Raw genomic sequence first — 26970 nt, 5'->3', positions numbered from 1 at the left:
CAATCTCCTGTTGAAAGTAACACCCTCTAATTTTCCACTAGGGTAAATCATCAAAGTACAGCTCTCAACAGGACCTTTTCCCTCTACGATTTTTATGATACTAAACATACATACCCCAAGGAGAAGTGATATTATTGACAATCTCCTCAATATTTTCTATAGTGATACGACCGCTTCGATAATAACACTTGTATCTTTTGTTAATAGGATCATAAATTATCCACGTACTTGAAAATATTTTATCACTTGAATCTTGGATTTATGAATGATTCAGATGCAAAAAGACAAAAACTTTTATTCAGAAAATTAATCAGCCAAGTAATTTTCTTGATTTATTTTGAAATATTAATTTTATAATTCACACTTAGTCTCTCCGACTTTTGGAGCATTAATATTAAAGATCCTTTTCTAAGTATTCATGAGATCTCGCTTGAGAACTCATAAAGTACTTGGGAAAGAAAAAATGTGACCACCGTGAGAGAAATATTCGATTCATATCGCAACTATACCTTCTACTTGGTTGCTCGTTCGGTCATGCATGTGCATATGTGTGTTGAGTTAAAATTAAATAGTAGACCAGCAGGTAGTCTGACAATACTCAAAACAATACCGATTGCATATAGCTGTAAGGCCCTGAGAAACGCAATAAGTTTTGGATGCATTGGTGACTTTTTCATATTTTGTCGAGCAAAATTTAGAGACTACAGTCTAGAGGCCTGTCAGCGATGAGGTTCGAGCGGTAGGGGTCGTTGGATTTCTAAAAAGCACAGGATCACCGATTTGAATGGTCTAAACAAAACCATGTGATGTATATCTGTAGTAAAGAACGAGAAATCGACTGGCTGCCACCCGCGTCTTCGTTAGCCGCTTTGTAGTTGCCGGTTTTTTCGACCACCATCGATGAGTCATTCTTTTGGTCCTCTTTACTTTTATTTGAATTTCTTATACTTAAATGACTTACCTTTTACAGTTTTATTTTTTCCTCTTTCACGCGTTAGTTCTTCTGACCACACTTAAAAAACGTTTTCACGACCAATGGAATCGTTTCGGCTTGCCTATTTTACTGATCGTTTTATAGCTGCCAATAGTTGATTAAAAAAACGAGATCATTTCGGATCATTAAATCCTCAAGTTTATTTTCGTTTTATGAATCAGCTAAATGTTGTAAAATAAACTTACAAAAATAATTACTAACAATTCTTAAAACCCTAAAAAATATTTCATCATTCAATGACTTTTTTCAAAGCACTATTAAATTTAACTGCAAATAAACGTAAACGTTTCTTCTATTCATCAATAGAATGAATGAGAAACGAAAAAATAAAATATCACGGAAATGAAATCATTTTCAAGTAGTACGCTTTTACGGTCTTCGTCTGCAGTAGTTCGGATGTCGTTTATGAGAGAAGGCGTTTCTTTTATAGTTCATCAAAATAAATAACTTTTTAAATATAATTTTTTCTTTTTTTTCAAAGCAGCAATAAACGTACAAAATCTAGAAATCAAAAGGCGTGTTAGCTGATAAATAGCAGCAATCTATTTCATAATTCTAGACATGATTTTCACTCTTTGTCGGCAAATTGTTAGAAGATGGTTAAAAAGATTGAAATTTTCTAGCTCGAATGTAACTTCTAAAGAAAATTTGAATAAAGTTGTACCAGACTAGGCTAGATCAGTGAATTTAATTTTGATTGAACCCTATTTAAAGTTTATTAAACACATGTAAGGCATAGTATTTAATAAAACACTAAAACGTGGATGAATAAGCTCAATGGCCTTAGTGTACTTGAATCACATCGTCAAGAATATCTTTACTGCCGCTGGTGTGTTGCACCGGCAATTAGAACGCCCATGTTCGATAAATATAGAGCCGGTTTTCTCCGACGATCAGCTAATCTTAGAATAAGCGTCAACTGACGCTTCGCTTAAAGTTCCAGCATACATGATACGATCGAAGATCCATAGTTAATTATCCGAAGAATTCATAAAAATAGAGAAATCTATGTACACTTTTAAATTAATTTCTCCCGGAATTTATTTGTCGTGGATTTTATTTTTACACACACTGTCAATTTTTTTTTTTCACTGAAGAGAACTAGCGAACCCCTATTGGTATGTGTATCAGAGAAACAGGAAACTAGAGAATACGGCGTCAGTGATTTGTTATAAATAGAAATATTGTATCCCTGCTATAACTCATACTTGTTTCTACTTAAACATAAAGTTATTATAAAAACATTATCCAGCAAATATATTTCGCCTCTATATTATTATATTTTCGTTCTTTTGATTTATATTTTCGCATATGCAGAGTCTGGAGAGTATTACACGTGGAAAAAGCCATATTATGCATTCGAAAGTTAATATGACACGACCGAATACGAAACAATATTTTATCTCGTGGCTTCAATAAATTCTTGATATGCTCATGCCAATCATAATCTAATACGCTACATCATTTTTAAGTTGATTGCAGCTCATTTCAAGTGCAAATATGCAATACCTCCTTTCTTCATGTCAACCATATTTAATCTAAAAGTATCGTGGCGCAATATAAACATTTAGATTGTTATTTTATCGGATGACATTTCATTGATTTATGAAATTATGATTGAAAGTGACCATGGCCCGAATAATAACTTAAAAGCTTGTCAAAATATTGTTCTTGTCTTCAACATTCTGGACAGGCATTTCCTCTATCAACGAAAAATAAAAAACATTAAGTATCGAACGATAGATGACAATAGTGATAACAAAGAAGATTGGTCGACTGTTTACCTGAAGCTTTTCGATTTCCTGAGTAGCGAAAAACCACTGAATAACATTCTAATGTAATGTATTGAGTGACAAGCGAAAAAAAGTAATGAGATTGTTGAGTCTTCAAGGTCGTCTGGTAATACTTATTATTGAGGGTAGAAAAATCAACGTCTATTCTATTTTAAGGTACTTGAATAAAAGTACAACGTAGTAACTTTTTTAGAACTTATAAATTCATAGACTGGGTTGAAATGGAAGAATACGTCAATCAAATAACTCGATTGGGGTTGTGACGTTTCTCCATGTGTACATCGATTTTTTATAATACTTTGATTAAAGTTTTGAAATAGAAAGTGTGTATTATAAACGAATTGGTACCTATAGAGTACTAAAGAGAAGTTAGATACTGCGGTAGTTTTACCATGTTCTGCGGTTTCTTCCGTTTCCGCAGTATTGATAGGTCGCACACAAGAACGTGATCAGTTTTTTGAAAACTTTAACTAAAGAGTTCGTCCTATTCAATTGTGCTTTTGCAACGCACGATTATAATTTAAGTTTACAAATACGTGAATAATTTTTTTGTAATACTATCTTATTTAGGATTTATTAGAAGACGCATGTAATTATTAATTTGTTTAATGAATTTAAACCTTTATACATGGTTGCTCGATACTTTTTTGGCTGAGCTAATGTAAGTTTTAAGCTAATTGTCTCGAGTATAATTTAACCTTCAATAGGACAACAAAGAGATAGGGCGCGGTCAATTAAAAAAGAATCGGCCCTAGCTCAAGTCTCATTACTCGTTTCCTGCCGCTGTTCAAAAGAATAATACATATAAATTTTTTTCTTATGCGATTGACAATACTGCCATCTTTGTTATTTCAACAATTCGACAAAGAAATGTTGTCTTTATCATCATCATCATCATCATCAAAAACCATTTTTCATTTGATTACTGATCAGTAATTTTAAAATCAAATTGGTCCTTGAGAAATCAATTTAAAGTATTAGTATAGAATAAATCATAAAAATCAAACGAAACGAACTTCTGGTCCTTGAATTTCAATTTAGTGAAATGCATTAGGATATTTGAAAATATTTTTCATCACATCATTAATCTTCTGATACTTTTACGATTGAAAAATTTATGTGATATATGGATGAAGCTTTAGCTGAATCTGGGTTAATTTGACCCCAGTAATACACTTGAAAGATCAAATTTCTCTTCCCTTGATCCTTGATATCCTATGCAGAAATCAGCCAATTCCTAAATGGAACGTATAGAATACGAGCTTGCATTGGTGAATCGATGATCTAGTACAGATAAAAAAATAAAAACAATAAGATTGAGTATGTCAGCTGATATAGCTCCATCAATTCAGTCTTGTCAATTTATCGAGATAAACTTCAGCACACTTGACTTTTTATTGTATTTAATTTAACCGATCGACGTCTACTCTCAATCGTTATCAGTAAACTCCAAAAGTTGTTGAGTTGTACGAATACATAAAGTATCCAAGAATATGATCGAGCAATTTGGATGACCTACAAATAAACACCGAAACATCCTTGTATTAACAAGAAGTCTGGACTTTATCAATCTAAATCTTACAATTATTATTTATTCCAGCAACCAATTAATCATCTCTTACATTAGATTGTATTCTCGTTATCTCAGCCCCTTTGATTCAATATTTCTTCTATCATGTCAAAAGAGTTTACGGTACATATATTTCTAAGGACAATAGTTTGCCGTTTATTGTTTTATGTTCTATCCATGAGGACTAACTTCTCAGAAATTAGTTAAACCCTATATAATTGAATTTAAATGTCAATCTCTGAATTTAAGGGGTTCCATTAATTTCGTGGCGTGGTATCATAATGGTCGATTTCTATTGGAAAAGGAAGTTTAATTTTTCAGTGATGTATACCGCATGAGGATAAAAAACTTGAGATAGAAAAAGGAAGTAATCAAGGGATTTAATTCACGATATGAACCCTGTCAATCAATATACGAACTTTGCATCCATATCCCTCACATACAGCAGAGCGTAATAAAGCCGCCGGGCATAAAACCATTTACTATTTCCGGAGCTACTTTTCTGTGCTAGTATCAACGACCTTTTACTATATTTCTTCTGTAACTCAACTAATGGTGTACATAGATTTATATTTATATTTCTTTAATTTATTTCTACTTTTTGGCACTTTTAAAATGGCTTCCAAACTTAAGCTGCACGTATATTGTGCAGACAAGAGTCTTGAGTTGTGATAAACGTGATAAGATGCGACGATATATACCCGTCTGAATTTATTTACAGTATACAATGTACTTATTATTCTTTGGTTGGGTTTTTCTTACATATACTGAAAACGACATCAGATGAACGTGCTTATCAACAGTTAACGAACAAACATCACCCTCATATTGTCAAGAAATAGATTAAATGCTGATTAAAAGTTTCACTGGAATCTTGAATTTTAATCATGCTTTATCAGATAAAAAGTTTTCTCTCAGCTCAATAGTATGATGTAATGTTGAAGTAACACAATTGTGCACCAATTAGTTCACCCGGACTAACAAACGGCATTAAAGTCTTCTTTTCTGACAAAAAAGTCGTTATCATTTTTCCATTTTAATGAAATAAATCAATTCTCTTGGCATTTTAGGCGATAAAAAGATGCAGCAAAAGCGGTAACTGTTTTTTATTTTTTTTAGCATCTTATTTTAAACTGATATTCTTCAGCACCAAAAGTAATTTCTTGTGTGCCACGATTTGCCCTCGAAGATCTTATTTTATTTTTTGGTTGGTATCGTCTGGCGAACTTTTCTCGTCACGTCGAGCCCTTGTAAGATCCAAAGAGGAAGAAGCATTGAGTGCACGACTTTTCACGGTGATACATTCACCAATAAGAAAGACAAGGAGCAAAAGAAGAGCAAAAAAAAAAATAAAAACAAAAAAATTACCAGGGTCAGGCTAGCATATTTATAGTTGTGTCGTGAAGAGCAAATGCTGTTGAGATTCTAAGAGTGTATTGCTGGTTTTTAACCAAAGTACAAACGCATCGTAAAAGCTATGCGAAGTAACCTCAATTTCAACCTGCAAATAAAAAATCTCAAAATACTTTTAGTGCTCTGCATTTACGAGCACTCCAGTTTAATCAAATGATGTTGGAATTTTATCTAAAGATTCTACAGTTTTCAATTTTTGAAATTAGTAAAAAAGCATTCATTAATATTTATGCAAATTTAACTTCAATTCACTTATCCTGTCTCCTTTTTACGAAAGTCGAAACAAAATGTACTAATGCCTTTGCAAATAAAAAAATATAGAAGAGAGAGAATTGTAAAATAATGAGAATAAAGTAGTTAAGTTAAAAAAGTAATACAGAGATAAAATAAAGTCTGAATTAACAGTAATGAATCCAGACATCAAATGAAATTATGTTAAAAAATTTTAATTTTTCGCAATATCGCATAAAAGCGAAAGATAGGAAATTCCATTGAAAAATTTTATTTATGTTAGTTTTATTTTCCTTCCGCAATATATACTAAACGAATATTTAATATCAATTCAAGAACTGAATATCTGATTTGAAGACTACACACATAGGAATCACCGAAATTTCAGATTCAACTGTAAAAGTCATTTTTTTTTTTTTTATTAATTCATTTTATATTTAAAATAATAATATTGGCAAAGTTGTTTGTTCAGTTTTAAAAAAAATAGACCGAATAAAATGTTTGACGCTCACGTTTTAGATGAACCATTAGTGTCGTCATACGTCATTTCAGTATAAAATGAACTTTCAAGCTTGTTTCACTTTTGGCAAAAATGGGAATTGGATCATTTCCCGCGTGTATTTAAACTAAAAGCTTGACAACTTTTGAGTTTTCACATTTGATATCTACCAAAGACTCCAGCAAACTCTGAAGCTGATTTATACCTTATATTTTTTATTTTTCCATTTTGTACTGATGTATAGAAAGATTTATTGATTCTCAATCAAATATATTAAAAAATACCGGAAGTTTGTGAACTAGATTGTATGAAATATTTTCTCCTTTATAAGGGGGAAACTTTGGGAGTCTTCCGGGATTATCAATATTTCCGGTGTCAAGTTGTTTTTCTTTTTCAAGTATCTTTATAAGTTTTATCTTGAAGAATTTTTCACATCATTACAAGACTATTTTTCATTTTATTTAAAAAAAAAAAAAAAAAAAAAGGAATTTTATCTTAAAGTTTAAATATATATGATATAATCCAACATACACGAGTGAATTTATTTAGATGTGACATCTGAGTGACTGTAAGTAATATGTACCGAGAAAGTATGGTTGGTTAACCACCATTTCGCTGTTGCTGTTTATTCTATATAGCTGCCAGTGTTATTGTTAATATTATGCACAGTAGTTTTTAGGTCGTGTTGTATAAAAATACAACATACAATTTTCTCACTTTAATAGAAAGATCATAATATGTATAACGTAATGTTGGTGTTCGTTTACGATGCTTAGACAAAGTTACACAGGGACAACGGGTAACGGGTGGCAAAACAAATGTGCTGAAGAAATTATAGAACCAGCCAGCCATTATATAACTATATAAATTAAATCAAAGTTAATTGAGCTGTTATTCATTAACACTCATTCTCTTTTGCTGTATACATTTTTAATTACACTTGAATATTTTTCTTTGATATTACTTTCATAAAGGTAAAGATAAAAAGTTTTAATAAAAAATTTATATTTTTCCTAATGTAAATATACCAATATACATTGAAAAACCATTCTTAAATTTTATTTTGAGTGTTTGGAAAACATTGCACACCTCGATGTGTTATTCCGAATATACTGTTTACATTTATTTCCCGAGTTTCCATCAATTCACCAGTAGAAATTGCATCAGAAGAAAATAAAAAAAAAAAGTATATATTTTCAATAGTTGTCTGGGCTATTGTTATAGTTTTTTTTATGTTGCTATTTTCCAATTTTAAATCATCTATTTAGTCTCTTTAAATCTTCAATACAGATAACGGAAAAATACAAATATACAATATAAACATTTTTTAGGTCTAATTAGAATTATAATATAATGCCATTATAATAACAACTCATGGTCAACAACAGTTTATGTTAATTTTAATAGGTGTTCTCATATTGATGGACCTGTTTTGCAAGTTAGTTTTGAAGTCCAACAGTCCAACGTCTTTAGACAGCTTGGATAAATCTTTTCTAAATTGAATTTGTAGAAGTAACCGCCTGTTTCTTAAAGACTTTCTTCACTGTCAGATTGGTATTGTTAAGTATTTCGGCAGCACCCGAGATTAATGACTTGTAGATAACATATTGGTTGAAATGATCTACCAAGTTCTTTTGTATTTTAGATTGTAATTTGTATCACGAGAGATCTTATTTATGAGGCTTCATCATGACATTTATCCCCAGGTAACATTGAGGCCTCATTAGGATGATGTAAGACATTTCCGATAAGAACCACGTTAAGCCCTTTCTTAGGAAAATTTAGACATGCCTCCATAAGGCGTTTAGAAGGAATATTATGTCAAACCTTCATCATAGAAAGTGAAACGTGACTTTAAACACTAGAAATATTTGGAAATTTCAATAGACCATAGTCCAATTTACAAAGGATTCATTTCTAATGAAAAAATTTGTTGATACATCCTAATATGTCCACATATAGTCTAGTATGAAAATTGGACATATCAGGCCATATCTGGCTTGATATATCTTGACATGACTTGATATGGCCCATTAAAACGCTAAAAAGTATCGTTTAAAGGGTATAGAGCAGTTTACAAATTAATTTCAAAAATTAACTTAATAAAACTCATCACTCGATATTTCTCAAAATTATTTAGAATTAATATTAATGGCTCAAATTATCAGGGAATTTCTTTTCAGTATAGAGAAAAATATTTTGCTGGAGAAAACAAATAGTCGTTTAAAACGAATCACTGTAATGCCTATATATAATTTTTCTACCTAAAGTAGTGTTGAAAATCTCCGACGAAGGGCGCATGATCGATAAATCGTCTCTTTATAAGTAAGTTGAGTTTGAGGTGTTAAGTTTTTTTTTTTTTTTTTTTTTTTTTTTTTTTTTTTTTCTTTTAATCTCCTAAACAGCTTATCTTACATCGATTTTTAATTTTATTAATTACGAAACCAATTTTTATCTATAAATTAATAAATAGCCAGATATGCCCAGATCTGGCAACATTAGAATCAATGTTTTCACGGATTGTTTTTATTAAATTGCTAACTATGTAACGAAATCGGAGTGAAAGTGAAAAAAAAAAAAAGTAGAAAAGTTCAAAGTGAAAAATAAATGAAATTACATGAAAATTGCAAATAAATTAATAATAATAACAATTTAACTATTATTAAAAATGGATCCTTCTGTTGAATATTATACTTGATAGTAATATTCCTCGTTATACTTTACTACTCTTCATAAATCTTACAAGAGATTGTTCTCGTTATTTGTTCTCGGCACTTACTCTCGGATAGTAGATCGTGGTTTCGCGGTCATTCTGACGGTCAACCAACAGACCTAAGTTCACACTGGCTTTCAACTTTGTAACTCTGGAATTTCAGGACTAACACTACCCTGTAACATGTACCACACAACATACATATCACTACTAGAGTAATATAAGTTAACCAATTCGAGTCACTTTAACGTAAAAGACACACCGGATTCAAAAGATATGTACACAGATATATCAAAAGCATTGAGTATATGCTCAGAACAGTTTTCCTGTAGGGAATCTGACATCCTGCGGGAACTCTCGCGGAATCGATAGCTGCACATGCGCATAAAAAGCACAACTAGGTAGCTTACCGCGTGAGTGAGTGAGTGAGAAAAGCTGAGCTTACAAGAGCATATAAGCAAAAGAGGGAGGCAAAAACATCAGAGGAGTAGAGGACGCAGTTGAGGCTCCACGCTGAATCCCTCGCGGGACAACATCCAGTATTCGGACTAACTCCGTCCTACGACCGGCTTTGAGGGTTGCTGACCGTCCATCTCAAGCGATTACTTTGCTGTATATTCTCTCTGGCTTGTTGTGATACTCAATAACAGCATAATATTTTTTAATAACATTTTTATAAATTTTGTTTTTACTTTTTATAATAAACAACTTTTATAATTTATTCAGTCACATAAAATCAAAATACAACCGTCCGTAAACTTTTTCAATAAAAACTTTCAAAAAGCTCACTATAATATCAAAGATGATAAAAGTGTTTGATAAAAAGTAATCTAAAGTGTTTTTTAAGAAGAGTTAATCACAACTTATCAAAATGGACAGATTATTTCGGTCGTGGAAGAGCCACAAAGTTCAAATAGATGTAAGTATATGCTTGGTTTATTGCAAGAAGCCATAATACATTTGCATGGGATTATGCAAAGTAGATTTAGTTATCCGTGAATTTAGAAAGCTTCGCAACTGTTAGGAGTTACTTTTACCACCCTTCCAGCTGACAGACAAAGAAAAACGCGTAGGTAGAAAATAAGAGAAGACACTAAAGATCACGGCACGTAGGAAGGATGTCATCACGTGACCGCGAACACCTGCTACAAACTTGAATCTAATTGCTATAACTTGTCACTGAGGATTATTTATTAACCCTCCTTATATCTTCTCATTTATATCTACTTATAGATTGTTGCTCATGTGTTGGATTTAGCTTTGCAATTATATGGTAGTTTAAGAATGACATCGATCAATCTTATTTTAATTTTTTTTTATAAAAAGAAAATATCAAGCACCGAAAAACATGTCAAGAGGTATAAAGGTATCTCTAGAGAGACTTTAACACAACTTGCGTACGAATCACTTGACTTTTCTCACAAGATTTACACCGAGGTGGTATAAAACAAAAAGTAAAGTAATGTCTGGGATTTTTTAAAGTTCCTTTGAGATCAAACTGTCAGTTTAGACCAATTTTTTTAGTGTGATAAAGATTTTACTCGATAAAGATAAATTTGAACTGCTAGCTTTGCATTAAACACTTTGATTTCATGAAAATAATTAAACTAACTAATTATTTATATCATTTGTTTGGATAAAAAAGGGTTAAAATAAAATAAAGAAAAGGTTCTTTAAGTAAATAAGTTTACCATTTGAAATAGAGTTGATGAAAATGTCCTATATTACACAACGAAATGCCTGAGGGAGAAAAAAAATTTCGGAGTCAAACACAAGGGGACCCAAGAGTGTTTATATTTTTCTTTTTGCCCCGTGTAATACACTGTATCTCGTACTCATACTTGGTGCATTCGGACAATATACCGTGGGGAGTGTGAAAAATTAAAGCTTTCATCTAGCTCCGGAATTGCATAATCCAACACGACGTAAGCGATTTGAAATTAAATAACTTTCTCCCTTGAGTAAACGTTTATTTTTTGCTTTTAATTCACTTTAAAAACTCAACAAACAATTTTCCTCAGCAAGTACGTTAACACTTTCCTTCTTTTTTTATAGAGAAAAAAAAACTTTATAACTTTTTAGTTTTTGTCGGTTCAACACTTTGAAAAGGAACGAAAAAATGATAAAAAACAACAACACATCAGAGTATAGTCAGTACATGGATCACGTTCGGTTGCTTCTAACGGCGTTTATCACGGATTCAAGTCTCGCTTATGCTTCCAACCGGTAAACGTGACGGTGGGAAGAAAACAATATCCCATAGGGTTCACCTCTTTGTGGTAAATTCACATTACACATAATGCTCCAGAAAACCTAAAGAAAAGAAATTATAAATAAACCTTGTGTCTTTTTTTTTATTATCATATAAAACTTTTTATCTAATATTTTATTTTTACTTTTTCTTCAGTAAAATTATTTATAAAAGATATCAACGAGGTAAACGTACTGCATGAAAAAACTATCCACGGAGTTCACATTACCGGAAGAGTCAGCTTATCCGGTTGGATCTAATTGTTATGCCTGCTGGCCCAGTGCTTTTACCTCAGTCTCTTGTACTCCCACACGTAATCTCTCGTTTTAATATTATTACATCAGACATTAAACGTTAAACCAATAACTTACAATCCATATATGTATGTGTATTGATATCTGTATCTGTTTCCGCGTACACAAACTTTTTCTGGTGGCTTATGCATTAAATACATTTCCTATTTCTTTACATCAATGACGGAAATTTCAGCAATTTTATGTGCATTCCTAAAGAATGACAGGTGGGTGTAGCCTTTATTTTGCTCACAAAACATCCACAGCAAAATTTCAATAAAATATAAATGTACATTCACAAACCGGTGATAAAAAGAACCAGATCATAACATAAAAACTTATAATAAATTTGTCTGTCTAAGAAACTTGTATTCTATTTCTCAGTGGCCATGTACTTGAGTACAGATTATCAATCTTGCTTCCTATCTTACAAGAACAAACACTTCGAAAATAAATATGACCGTCCACCTTTTTACATATCTTTATCTTTTTGTTTAAATCTCGGAAAATAGCAAAGCAGGCATCTCATGAGCGCTGGATGATGGAAATTTGTTATCGTAAATGCTAATGTAAGCAAACCAACTCCATATTTCCATAAACATATCCGTGCTTGGACCAGCATTCCTAAATTCAGGTAAAATCCCGGTTTTTACCAAGTAATTAGCTGACTAGCTTTTTTCATCAAAGAGACTGCTTTGCTACTCTGTTTATATTAATTTAAACCTCTGAACATAGATAATTGTACAAATTTATTTGCTTACACTTTAACAAGATAGCATTATCAAGAATATATGCAAACAATATTATAAATTTATAAAGCTCGTTTGTAGTGAGTAGTGAGTGCAATGATGAGCTCATTGATTAAACAATCTTATTTACTCTTGTATAAACGTTGCAGTAACGTTTATACCTCTGCGAGGGAATTATTTAGCGACATTGTTCAGGACTGCTGCTGTTGATGTAGGATGGAGGATCATTAGAAAGAAACATTGACCAAAACATGAAGACTAGTGTATTTCCATGAACATAGATCGGGAAGATAAACCTTCTTAGCGTTCAATACTCGTAGAGTCTGTTGCATTAGTGAGTCGCATAGTCACATAGATCCTTCAGAGATCAGTACAGAAGCAGAAGAGTCGCATGAGAAAAACATTCCCGAGAGAAACGGCCCTTGAAGCTGTCGGTTGCATTCAAAGCTTAAGAATAAATTCTCTGTAGCTATTGGGGTCACATGCATGCTAGTAAACTAGTTTTTTATATTTTTTTTTTTTTGTAAGTACATCTTTCAGCTTAACCGCAAACGAATCTAGGGGATGGATGAAGAAAAAAAGATGCTATTTATGAGTAGGCCAAGTAGCCACGCGACTTTGTGAACCCTCTGATATGCCTCCCACTTAATTAGTCATTCATCCGTACTTACATGCTCTTCGAACCAACTAGGTTCCTATTATTCACGGTTAATGGTTCAAAACGCGGAAGCTTATACTATTATTGCTCGTCAGATTATCATCTATCGTATCGGAAAACTAACTATATGACATTCTTGCGACATCATTCCGTCTACATTGTATAGTACCAAGAAATATAAACTCCTTACTTTTAATACTGTTGATAAATATATATATATATATATATATATATATATATATTTTTTATTTCATATTAATTCAAGGTTTTTAAACTTTTTGCGTTACTTTTCCACGAAAAAGTTTCTTTGAGAGAGTTTTATGAAACCGATACAACTTTATTTCATTTTTCGAACGCTTAAAAAGCGTGATAGAAGTAAAGTTTGGTAAATGAATTCTCTTCTGTCGCTTGAGGCTCCAATCTTAGCGCTTTGAAGCATTGAATGATGAACATCGCTGTATCAGCTGCGGTGTATGTCTATTACTATCCATCGTTACACAGAAGCCGGAAAATCACATCTAGGATGTACAGTGTAAGAGAGAAAATGGAAACTCCTAAAGAGCCGGAAATTGATGGGTGTTGGAGAGCCTCGAATCACATTTGCTAGGCTGTCGGGTGCTTGAAGGATTTGAGCACAAAAGTCGATGAAAGCGAGGTGCTTTTGGTAACAGGCGCGTTCACGTGAAACTCTTTGATAGATATTTTACAAAAGTCAGCGAGAGATATGATATTGGAAAATTCGTTTTACTTAAGCTGATGAAATTTTTAACGTTTGGTTGCTACCAAACATTGGAAGTCATTTTTGAAAATATATTAATCTAATTTTATGTTCATTTTCTGTTTGTTAAAGGGTTTGGACAATGTGAGCTCAGCAACTTTAAGGCCCTTTAATTCAGACATCAATACACCGAGAATTGATAGTTACCGGTTTTCAATGGCCAATCTCGAAGGTAAGTTTCTTTCTATTTTACTCAAGACAAATCTTTATGATAAACAATGATAATCTTTCGAAACTAAAAAAAAAAAAACATTTTTTTCTTTTCATTTTATTTTTTTTTGTTTTACTTGTACCTAACATTGAGGTTAAAGAAAAAAAATTCTAGATACAGCATAGGCTATCCCTAATCCATACTTATGACCAAAGTATTAGGGACCCTCTTAGATAAGAAATTTTCTCTCTCATGATGTCACAAGACAGGGAAATCGACCGCACTCTAACATTGACCGATTCCCGATGATTATTCAGCTTTTTTCTCACCCTACATTTAGCTTCCCTCTGACTACATTTAACAGTCTCCGTTTTTTTACACAAATCAATCCTACGTCTTGTTGATTGATTATCTCAACTAAAAAAACACTTCCTGAAAGTTAATGGGCAATTAGTAGTAGTCATTATTTTCATCAACGAAAATACATCTAATTTATTTTTCTAATTACGTTCTCTTATTTTTTTTTTCCAATAAATAATTTAATAAAGACGAGAATAAAAATAAAATCAAAATTCAAGCTCAGTTCTTAGGTTCGTTTCATTAAAAGAAGCAATTTGACTTGATATCACCTCGATTACGAGTACACGGAGAAAAAAATATCGTTAGAATAAGGATATGTATCGTTATTCTGACTATACGCCGTATAGTCATTTTTTTTAGAGATATGCGCTGTATAGCCAATTCAGCTATACAGCGGATCATCAAAATGACGATCCATATCATTATTTTAGCGTTACATTTAGTTAATTCAACTATACAGATCCTCACATTAACGAAACAGTTTCCTGTTTTGACGAAACTACATATATTTACAAGAGCTATTCTCTGTATGCTTTTAAGTAAACAAATGAATCCTTAAATCAGAAATCCGGATCGTTATTTTAAGGAAACGTCATTTGAGGATACGTTGGATAGTCATTTTAACAATATTTTTTTTTCCGTGTAGCTACTAATGGCAGAGTATTACCTTGACTTTAAGGTTTTATTGTTTCAAGTTAATTTTTAATTAAAAAAATTGCTATGTCAACTACTTTTAATTATATTTAATACTCAGAAGACATAGGATCAAATAATTTTTTTTTTCAGATAAAACCTACCTCTCCAAACAGTTACCCAAATTATCAAATAGATTATTACATAATATTGATAAAAGCATTTTTAAAAAAACTTTTCACTTTTAACGCTTATAAAAATGTTAAAATTTAATGTTAAAAGTTCAGAGATGACAATTTTGTATTTTATATTATTCAAATGTATCCCAGTTCAAATATTGCGCTTTTATCGCAAACTCAATTTAACTAGAAAGTGCATGGATTAAGAGACAATTTTTCGCTATAAATAATATAAAATAGAAAAACAAAATGGACTGTGATAATAAATAATATTTGTGCGGCAATAAATCGAAAAAAAAGTAAACATATTTAAACGGATAAAGCCAGCAGGTATTGTATCGTTATACACATAGACAATCTCTGAATAGTATTGTTGAAACTTTTAAGTTTGCTTAGCCCGTAAATTTCATTTACCTCTGATTCAGCATCGGTGAACCAAAGTCACAGTACCATAGCCAATCGCCTTAGGGGATGGGATCGATTGTACTTGGTTAACTGGTTATCTTTAATCTCAAAACTCGGCCTCTCGACTCTTGTACGTGTGCATTGTCGAACATACATATATTGTTTATAAAAAATGATAAAACTTTCACGTCGTATCGGGGGATTTATGCGCGTTGTTAAACTAGTATCAGTATGAGCTGAAGAGTTTGTATTGGTATGCGGTGAAACCTCGTCGATAATTCAACAAACTTCCACCCTCTTATTCATTTTCTTCATTTTTCATTTAGTTTAATTTTATTTGGTAATACGTTTTTTAGCGATTCCAGCTTCCGATCGGCGTCTACTTAAGCAACAAAACGCGCCACTTTGACGCGTGTCTCAATCGTACTTTTTCCTTATACTTGGCTTTACTTCTCTTTATTCTCTTTCTTACATTATTTACTCTCGGTCTCGTGGTTTCATGATTCCTCTGCTCGTCCTCGGTTATTTATCCAAAGACTCACTCATTTACTCCGATAAAATCGTCTCACGTTTTAACGACGTGACTTCATCGATGTCTTTTACAAACTAGCCAATATATTTTCTACACTGAAAAAAATAATCGGTAGAGGCTACCGATTGGTAGTCGGTATAGGTTACCGATTTTTTTTCGGTAGCAGCTACTGATTTCCACTCAGTAGCCTCTACCGATTTTAATCGGTTGCCTCGACCGAAAAATCGGTAACCTTTACCGAAAAATCGGTAGCCTCTACAGAAAAATCGGTAACCTCTACCGATTTACATTTACCAAAGAAATAGTTTTTGGGGCCTATAACTAAAGTATAAATGACATGTCAACATGATTTTCATGTGACAGCAACATGATTTTCATGTGGTAGTAACATAATTTTTATGTGGCAGGCAATCCTTTATTTATGAAATATATAAAAAATTCATGTGAGTATTCAAATGAAAGGTCTCGATAAGTGTAATACCAGAATAAGCTTTTATCGTTAAAAATATCATTAGTGGATAAAATACAAAGTCATTTTTTTATTATTGACATTTTTTGAAGTATAAACTCATCCTGATATTACTCTCATTAAGACCTTTGATTTGAGTACGCACACGATTTTTTTCATACATTTCATATGTATGATATTTTTCATATTTGTAAAATATATAAAATATAAAAAAAATTCATGTGGGTCAAATGAAAGGTCTCAATGAGTGTAACATCGGCATGAGCTTATATCTTAAAATATGTCATTAGTTCACAAGATACACGGTCATTGCTTAATTAATGACGTTTTTGAAGATATAAGCTCATCTTGATGTTACACTCATCAATAGCTTTCATTTGAGTACCCACATCAATTTTTCATATATTTATGTATATTTTATATATGTATATATAAAAAATATATCAAAAATGCGTGGGTACTCAAATGAAAGATCTCGATAAGTATAACACCAGAATGAGCTTATATCGTTAACAATATCATTAGTGGACAAAATACAACGTCATTTCTTAATTATTGACATTTTTTAAAATATAAACTCATCCTGATGTTGCTCCCATTAAAACCTGTCGTTTGAGTACGCACACGACTTTTTTCATACATTTTATATATGATATTTTTCATATTTGTAAAATATATAAAATATATAAAAAATTCGTGTGGGTATTCAAATGAAAGATCTCGATAAGTGTATCACCAGGACGAGCTTTCATCGTTAAACATATTATCAGTGGACAAAATACAACGTCATTTCCTAGTTATTGACATTTCTTAAGATATAAGCTCATCCTGATGTTACGCTCATCGAGATCTTTCATTTGAGTACGCTCCTGACAAAATGTTTATCATTGAAAATTTCATCAATCAATATTTTTACAAATTTTAATTAATAATATCTAACCGTTCCCATGATGGTAATCGTTGCCAAAGTGGTTACAATAGCAACAAAAAGCGACAACAATGAAAACGTTACATCAATTTATAAATAAAGGATTGCCTGCCACATGAAAATCATGTTGAGGTCATTTATATTTTAGTTAGAGGCCCCAAAAACTATTTCTTTGGTAAATGTAAATCGGTAGAGGTTACCGATTTTTCGGTAGAGGATACCGATTTTTCGGTAGAGGCAACCGATTAAAATCGGTAGAGGCTAACAATTGGAAATCGGTAGTTGCTACCGAAAAAAAAATCGGTAACCTCTACCGATTTTAATCGGTTGCCTCTACCGAAAAATCGGTAGCCTCTACCGAAAAAAAATCGGTAACCTCTACCGATTATTTTTTTCAGTGTACATTTTTAATCATTCGCTCTCATTAAAAACAAATTAAATATAAATTCGTTTGTTCAAAGAGTTGTTTTGTTTAACGGAAACAAATTGTTTCCGTGTATCCGCCCATTCATTACTAAAACAATTAAATAATTAGCGTTCTGGAAAATTGTAAATTTCAATAAATACTTGATTACAATGAGCTTTCTCGTATGTATATATTAAAACAGCCAGAGTTTGATATTTCTATTAAATATTTCGACAGTTTCATTAAAATTAATTTTTGTATTGTACACATTAAACTCATAATTAATTTACAAAAATATATGCATTAATACTCGTTACGATAACATGGATGTTTGTATTTAACATGATTCGTTCGTAACATTCGAGTAATCAATATTAATTATTTATAGATGAGGCTCTATACACATATTTATGAATAATTAATAATTGCGTTGATATAGTTACATACATATCGATTGTTAAATTATAAATAACTGATTTTGTAATTGGATTTTTTAATAGAATGTATACACGAAAAAACATTATCATTAATTAGTAAAAAGACATTGATTTTTTCCATGAAAATATGAATGAGTAAAAATATTTTCTCTCTTAAAGAAGGGAGGACATATTGATCAAACAAGCTATAAAGCAAGTACATATTATCTTAACTTCTTTGGCAACGAATTAAAAACCGCAAGTTTTTTCTTATTCAATTATAAGAGATTTTAGCTTTCGCATTACTGCGCACTGAAAGCTACCAAAACAAAAGGTATAACGACAAAAAAGGGTGAAGTTTAAAAGTAAAAAAAGTATTCCCAGATGGTACAACCGTAGAAGTTTTCACAGTGTATTTACAAAAGCAAATCGATAACGACAGCATACGGATAACTAAACTGACAAATCTTAACTGACTGTCGTCACTCGGTTCGACTTAAGCATCCTGGTATGGATGGAATAAGAATGTTACGAGCAAAAACTCGGCGTCGACCAGCGAGGATCCATACAGCCGACGTATTTGATTACACGGTTCGCTCAATATAAGCAACTTCCACCAACAAGACGCCAAACTACTTAGATTTAAATTTATATAATAAACAATAATTATAATCGTAATCACCTACATGTTTATATTTATATTAAAAAATGTGGTATATTTAATACATAATATTCTTAAAGATTGAATCAATCATACACACATTCTCATATTCTCTTTCATTTCACAGTGCATTAAATTAACTTGCATCTTGAACTTGGTTTAGTGCTTAAGCTCAAGTGTATAGCTGCCCTAGGCATATTTTTGAGATAAGCGCCGTGAATTCCACGGCTTATTACCAGTTATTATAAGTTATGAGTAGTGATCGCTTAGCCAGTTATTTTTAAAATAAAAATAAAAAATTATTTTATCCCGTGGCATAGGGTTCTAAGTCTTTTATATAAAAAGCTGCTGTACCTTATTAGTAGTATGCATATACACTCGTAAGAAACACTAGAGTTTGTGATAAATTTTTACGACAAAAAACTTCGTACTTTTTATGTTCGAATTCATCCATTTACATTAACGATTCTATAAAAATGGTCCAGTGGTTTAAGTACTTTTGTCATTAAAAATCTGAGTTATTGAGTATATCTTTTAATATGTAGAATACTTGCTATAAGTAAATGTTAAAATTTTTCACGTGACTGGATTAATATTAAACACGTAAATTACTATGCTTAACTTGGCGCTTGCCGTTTTTCCAATAAAAGTTTTTGTAAAAAAAAAATTTATCACCGATGTGGATAAAATTTAAAACAATTTCAACGTAAACTAAATTTTCACTTTTAGCTGTTGAATATAAATTTTTAGATTGTATAGAATTTACCAAAAATTACAACATCTATTCTTCTATAGAATCAACTCAAAAAAGAAAAGTTCTACACTTGAAAAATTCCTTCACACTATGATGGTCTTCGTTGTTAAAACTTTATCAAATTTTTTACCATTTTTTTTCCACAGTAGCTCTGCGGGTAACAAGGAATCTGTGACTGTTTTTTATTTTCTCAACCCTTAGAGCCGCTTCTTGACAAGAAGTTACGGTTACCCTGACTCTTTTATGATTCTGATATCGGATAACAAGCTACGCCTTGGCAATGCATAATATGTTGTCTTGGCTTATATGTATCATAGTGTATATACGAAATGTGTAACATACTACAATATACAGCAGTGAAACAGGAGTAAGGGATGTAGATATCACATAATGTGTGCATGTATGTGGTTCATGTTTGCATTACCGCATCACTTGTATAGTATACTATGTATGAAGCACTTTGTGTGAGAACTCACTGATAACTTGGTGCGACTAATGTTCGATATCAGACTTTGGCTTACGTCGCAAGCAATCAAACGACCATTTCTTCCGTGTAGCGCTCTATATTACTGATACGCCGCAAACTTCTTATGCGGCATCATATCCGTCCAAAGACTCATTATAATTAATAATTGTTCTGTTAAATGTTAAATATTCATAAACTAATTCTATTTATATTATATTTCATATTTGATGCGCCACAATCTATATATTAAATTGATATCGGTTTATTTGCTTTTGTGGTTTTCTGAAATAGTTCCCCTAATTTTCTCTGTAATTCATTTTTTTTTTTTTTTTTTTTTTTTTCATTCAATATATCGGTAAAATGTTTTAATTGAAAATCGGATATTTATACTCCGAGTAAATTTCATAATAACAATAACAATAATAATTAATATCAGTTAGCTTAACGTCGTTCTTTTTACTGTAATATGTTGGTCATGAAACTAACTGATATTAATAAATAAATTACGGTTGTGAAAAAAATAAATAAATAATAATAATAGAATTAGCTATAACTTTAAGTGATATTTGATGTTTCAAATTAAAGTTGATAATATTAAAAATTTATTATCTACCAACTAAGTATTAAGTATGAAGATCTATCAAAGAAGATTGATAAATTAAGCGCAAGTGCCGACGTGAACATCTCGATTCGTCACTTAAACTTGCAATTTTCTTGTCAGCAGAAATTTCGCTCCAACCTCTTGAGATAATAAATTTTAAAGACGATTTTGTATTGATAAATCACCAGTAAAACTTTCGATACGGCTTTAAATTACTGCTAATTTCAGTTATTTAACTAAAGTAATTAAAACTGCAAATGGATTATTTAAAAATTGTAAAATATAACTTCAAAAACATTCTTGATGAGATAATTTGTTTGCGTCAAATGTTAAATTATTCTCTTGCTGATTGGTTATGAGTGAGCAAGTTTGTAGATTTGAAAATGGTAATCCCGCATTTGAAAATAAAATCTGAAAACATTATTAACTTGGCATAGGATCAAAAGATATTTTACTGTATAATAATTTATTCGAGAAAAGTTGTCTTAAAAACGATTTATCATACCGGAAATGAGTCACTTTTTTAATGTTTGTACAATGCTATTAAGTTAAGTGACAGTTTTGGTGTAACATTTCTTTAAATAAATACAGTAACTAAACCTTAAACCTCAATTTCATAAATCGAAAATACAAACGAAAAAATAAAAATAAATTAAATTATTCAAGTAAAGCCTACAAAGTTAGTATCATTATCACTATCACAATTTAATTTTATTGCGAATAAAATATGTAAGGTAAAAGCCCCAATAGATGATCATGTACCAGTATATGATCACTCCATGTATTTGTATACCTATATTTGTGAATATAGATATACAGATACATGGAGTGATCATATACTGGTACGTGATCATCTATTGGGGCTTTTACCTTACATTGCTACCAGCTTTGAAAATGTATATACCTTAAGGATATCTTAAATTTCATGTATGCCGTAGTTTTATGTATTATCCATCATGAGCGATACTTGAATATAACAGAACAGGATAAGATAAGATAAATGAGGCTTCACGCGTACTTTCAGGTATATTGTACACTCAGTATCTTCGTCAGTACTCCGTATCAACTTAATATGTCTCTCTCATCGACGTCTTGATCAAACCAATTGATCGATCTTCCTCCATAAATAATATCATGGTTCTCAATGCACATGTGATATCTCAGTGTTCTCATCTCACGTACGAGTCTCTGGCATTGAATAGTGGTCAGTGCACTTGATTAATTCTTGTATGAGTGCCTACTGATTATGATTATGATTGCAATAGTCAAACAGGGGTATCAATGTAGGTACAGGTATTGTATGTTATAATACTCAAGACTCAAGTACACGTTGAATGATGGTGAACATGACGTGGTTACGGTTCAGGACACACTTCCTTCATCCTTTATGATTGAATTTTTACTTAGTCTTATAGTCTGAGGCTTGATGGTGAACAATAGCGGCGAAGCGAATCCTTGCATCATGACATTAGACCATTTCATTGTAAGTTGTAAGATGAACCTTAGAACAGAGAAGCAGAGAAGTATAAGTAGAACGTCTTATGGATTAGAGCAGAGAACATTCACCCCTCGAGGCACTTGGCAAAACTGAATGCATATCTGACTGGTTGCCACACTAAAGATCCGTTTCGAGAGACTGTCGGAACATTTAAGTCACCCTATATCCGGATGTGACAGCCTCTTTAATGGAGCTGGAATCCAAAACAAGACAAAGCAAAACCAAAGTGAATTCTTTTTCTTCACCTACAGGAATTTAATATTACATTAAGTGTTTTCAGAGTAACACTCGTCACGCGATATAAGGAAAAAAAACTACCAACAAAAATGCCAAAGTAGAATAATTTTTTCATCTATGATATTTCTGCATAGCACATTCATCTTTTTTTTAGATTTTCATTTGTACTTAGACTTGTCATGAATCTCGAGCGCCATTCGTCTTTCATATCTCTTTCTGGGTTGATTTTCCAGCTGGCAACGTCCCGTTTAGTTTCCTCTTCTCAACTTGGCAAGCCATCACCTGTACTATATGCTTCAGCGCCTAGCCCACAGCTCTTCCTAGTCCATCCAACTTGTACGCGTCTCATCTCGCTAATTTATTCCCTTTGAGAAATTGTTTCTCTTTACCTTGAAGCGACCACATGGAATAGATTGAGGTTAGAAATTGCTAGAACCCCGCGGGAGTTACACTTCACTAGCTGGCATATGAGTTAAAGTTTGAGTTTCCTTTTCCTCATAGAAGTATCAATTCACCACGTACTCTCTATAAACTTATTTCTCTTTCTCTTTCTCCATTTTACAATCTGTTCGTTCTTGCTGCAATCTAACATCTACTTCTATTTTCATACTCGCACGGGAGTAATCTCAGAACCAATTCACTCAGAATTACGCTCTCATTTTCTTTGTATAAGTTCTACATTAAAGTTTTATTTTAAATCATATGGTACTTTTAAATATTTTAATTTTTAAGCAATCTGTGCATTAATTATTATTATTTTGTCATTTCAAAAAAAAAAATAAAAATAACAAAATGTGCATATAAAAAAACTGCATAGATTTTTCATAATTCTGAAATCAACTCAAATTTGATAATTTTAAGGATTCTCTTAACAAATAAACCGTTATGAAAAAAAAATTATTTTTTAGGTAGATTTCTTTAGAAATCTAACTATTGCATTAGTCCTCAAGGTGAAATTTTCACCTGATTTTGCTATCATATGTTATAATTAGTCGAGTAAGTTCCAAAAATACCATTGGTTAAAAAATTTATATATGTATATATATATATATATATATATATATATATATATATATATATATATATATATATATATATATATATATATATATTAGGTGTTTCAAAAAAAGACGAATTTTTTTTTTTTCTTTTGGTGTCTAAAAATTGATAGTATACCTAAAAACAAAAATTTTGGCGCCCATGTGAGCTCTTAATATCAATAGTAAGATTTGCCTGTATCCATTTCTTTATTTTCCATTTAAATAACACGGGAAAAATTTTTTTTAATTTTTTAATTTTTATTACTTTGGAACGGTTCATCGTAACAACAATCTGAAAAATGATATTAGTAGGAAATTTTACGCTCTACAAAAAACGTTCCTCAAAGTTCCTCAAATTAACGGCTTCAAAGATATCCGCGGTCAAAGATAACACTAATAAAAAATTTCAAATATTTTCCAATAAAATTACAAAAAAAATATCACATGCTATATTTTTATTATTTTTTATGTTAAATTACTTTAATTCCGTTAACCTGAGACTGTAAACTTTTTTTTTTTACTAATTAATTCAATACTTAACTCACGAAATGCACTAATATATAAATATAAACGTTAAAAATGTCACATAAATGATTTTTTGGTCTTTCTTATAACAAATTTATTTTATATTTTATAAAATTTATAAATTTTTGTAAGAGGAAAATGTAAAGTTCCTTATTACACAAACTCACCAAACACTCATCATTGCATATTATTCAAAATAATATGAAAATTCTGTAAATACGTTAAATCAATTAAATCGACTATAAAACTTGATCAAATGTTTTTTATTTGAAAAATATCAACAGAGCTTTATTTAGCTCTGTCGGTACAGAGTATTATACTCATTTAATTTGAGTGTTGTAGCTAATAAGCTCTGTGTTGGTAAGCCTGGTTGTTCGGTACTAACTTCATTTAGTTGCTTTGCTCTCAACGCTCTCAACAGAAATGGTGCGTGTGTATTAGTAGAAAAGGCTCTTAGTAGAAAACTGTTGTACTTGCCATGCCGACACCATATTTTTGAAATTTTTCTTCGAAGTGCATTTGAAGTATACTGGCCTGCTTCGTCTGGCCCAAACGTTCCAATTTATCAGAGATTTAAAAAGAAGTGGGATGAAATTGACCAATCAAACTTTACGGCTGGTATTTGTGACAAAAAAGTTTTGGAAGTAATAACACCAATCAAAGATGAGATTTTGAAATTCGTTAATAATCAAATAGAAGTAAAATTTTTTAATCCAGCGCTGAAGAATTATTAACTGATGTTAAAGTGGAAAAGAAAAATGTATAAAGTTCAGTATAATTGAGGAGCTGATTTTCAAAAGGGTATCTTTTCATATTTTAAAATACCAGTTTTCTGAACTTTTAAACACTAATTACTTTGAGAATTATGAACATTTATAAATGAAAATCGAATTGCAGCTTCATAACCGATTGCACTTTATAGCTAAATTAAAAAAAGTTCAATACAAATATTTATAATTGAAGATAACTAGTTTTTTGTCTCGATTAATCAAAAATCAAAAGATACCCTTTTGAAAATAAGCTCCTCAATTATCAATTTTACTCTGATTAATTAATTTGCCGTCGTGATTAAAAATATTGAAAATCAGTTTCACATGACTGTTATACTTTTAATCATCTTTAACGATTAAAATTGCGTTTGTAAAATATTTTACAACTTTTACCTCACATCAGTTAATAATAATTAGTCTTCTCAACTTTGAAATTGCGATATAATCAATTTCATTTTGACTTATAACTTTTTTTGTAGATGGATCATTGTCGAGACGATTACCGTGAACTTCTGGAATTATCATTAATATTTTTGGGTACTACTACCACAAATATTACATTTAAGCATCCTGGAGCGGTCCATCATGCAAGGTGGATGGCTAAAGCAATATATAGTTTAAAAATTGTTTTATTCAGAAATGAATTTCATCTTACTAAATCGGAAATAGATGGATTACGAGAACTTTGTTTATTTATCATAATATTCTATTTAAAAGCTTGGTTCACTGCGCCGTGTGCTATAACAGCACCTAATAATGATTTAACTTTGATTAAAGAATTAATTTCATATGAAAGATTTAATAATAGTCTTTCACAGACATGCTCACAAAAATTAGCCGATCACTTGTGGTATTTAAACAACGAGCTGTCTGTTTTATCTCTCTTTGATAAAAATGTTTCAGTTGGAACAAAAAAAAGAATAGTTCATGCTCTTAGAAACTGTAAAGCCAATGAAACTACAACAAATCGCTTTATAATAGATAAGAAAAATTTAGAGTCATTATTAAATAAAGATCTTAGTCAATTTATGTCTATGAGATCGATTAATATATTTGAATCGTTTGATTTGTCGTATGAGTTCATTGATGAGGATGTTACTTTGTGGCCTCAGAATCCGAATTTCTTAGAAAACTTGGAGTATTTCGGGAAACTTCAAGTTGTGAATGATGTAGCAGAACGCGGCGTGGCATTGATAGAGCAGTATAATCGATGCTTAACGAAAGATGAAGAACAGCTTCAATATTTGTTGCAAGTAGTGACAGAACATAGAAAACAATATCCTAATTGCAATAAAAGTAATTTTATAAAACTGTAATATTTTCAAGTTGAAAAATTGTTGTAACAAGTTGTAAATATAGTTTTTTGTTATAAAGAATTAATTGTTCAATTAAATTTCTTAATATTTAGTAAAAAAAAAAAAATAAATTTGTTATAAAAGAGACCAAAAAATCATTTATAAGATATTTTTAACGTTTATATTTATATATTAGTGCATTTCGTGAGTTGAGTATTGAATTAATTAGTTCTAATAAAAGTTTACAGTCTCAGGTTAACGGAATTGAAGTAATTTAACATAAAAAATAATAAAAATATAGCATATGATATTTTTTTTGTAGTTTTATTGGAAAATATTATAAATTTTTTATTAGTGTTATCTTTGACCGCGGATATCTTTGAAGCCGTTAATCTGAGGAACTTTGGTCTTCAAACGTTTTTTGTAGAGCGTAAAATTTCCTACAAATATCATTTTTCAGATTGTTGTTACGATGAACCGTTCCAAAATAATAAAAATTAAAAAATTAAAAAAAATTTTTCCCGTGTTATTTAAATGGAAAATAAAGAAATGGATACAGGCAAATCTTACTATTGATATTAAGAGCTCACATGGGCGCCAAAATTTTTGTTTTTAGGTATACTATCAATTTTTAGACACCAAAAGAAAAAAAAAAAAATTCGTCTTTTTTTGAAACACCCTAATATATATATATATATATAT

At 31.0% G+C, this 26970-nt stretch overlaps 1 protein-coding gene across 11 annotated transcripts in view; it reads left to right on the top strand.

Annotated features, from left to right (window-relative positions):
• The window catches only part of LOC123260953 (ras-associated and pleckstrin homology domains-containing protein 1), a 196072-nt gene that overhangs the window by 152827 nt on the left and 16275 nt on the right, over positions 1–26970 (top strand). For 10 of the 11 annotated variants that reach the window (XM_044722357.1, XM_044722355.1, XM_044722358.1 and 7 more), the window contains one exon: positions 14015–14114. In XM_044722357.1, the coding sequence (XP_044578292.1) occupies positions 14015–14114 (100 nt within the window). Of the gene's footprint in view, positions 1–9988; positions 10133–14014; positions 14115–26970 lie in introns of those variants that run through there. The other variant, XM_044722359.1, reaches the window with a different exon arrangement.

Source organism: Cotesia glomerata, linkage group LG3 (genome assembly GCF_020080835.1).
Source record: "Cotesia glomerata isolate CgM1 linkage group LG3, MPM_Cglom_v2.3, whole genome shotgun sequence".
NCBI lineage: Eukaryota > Metazoa > Arthropoda > Insecta > Hymenoptera > Braconidae > Cotesia > Cotesia glomerata.
The sequence above is the reverse complement of the archived record's forward strand: the minus strand, read 5'-3'. Positions and strand labels throughout refer to the sequence as shown.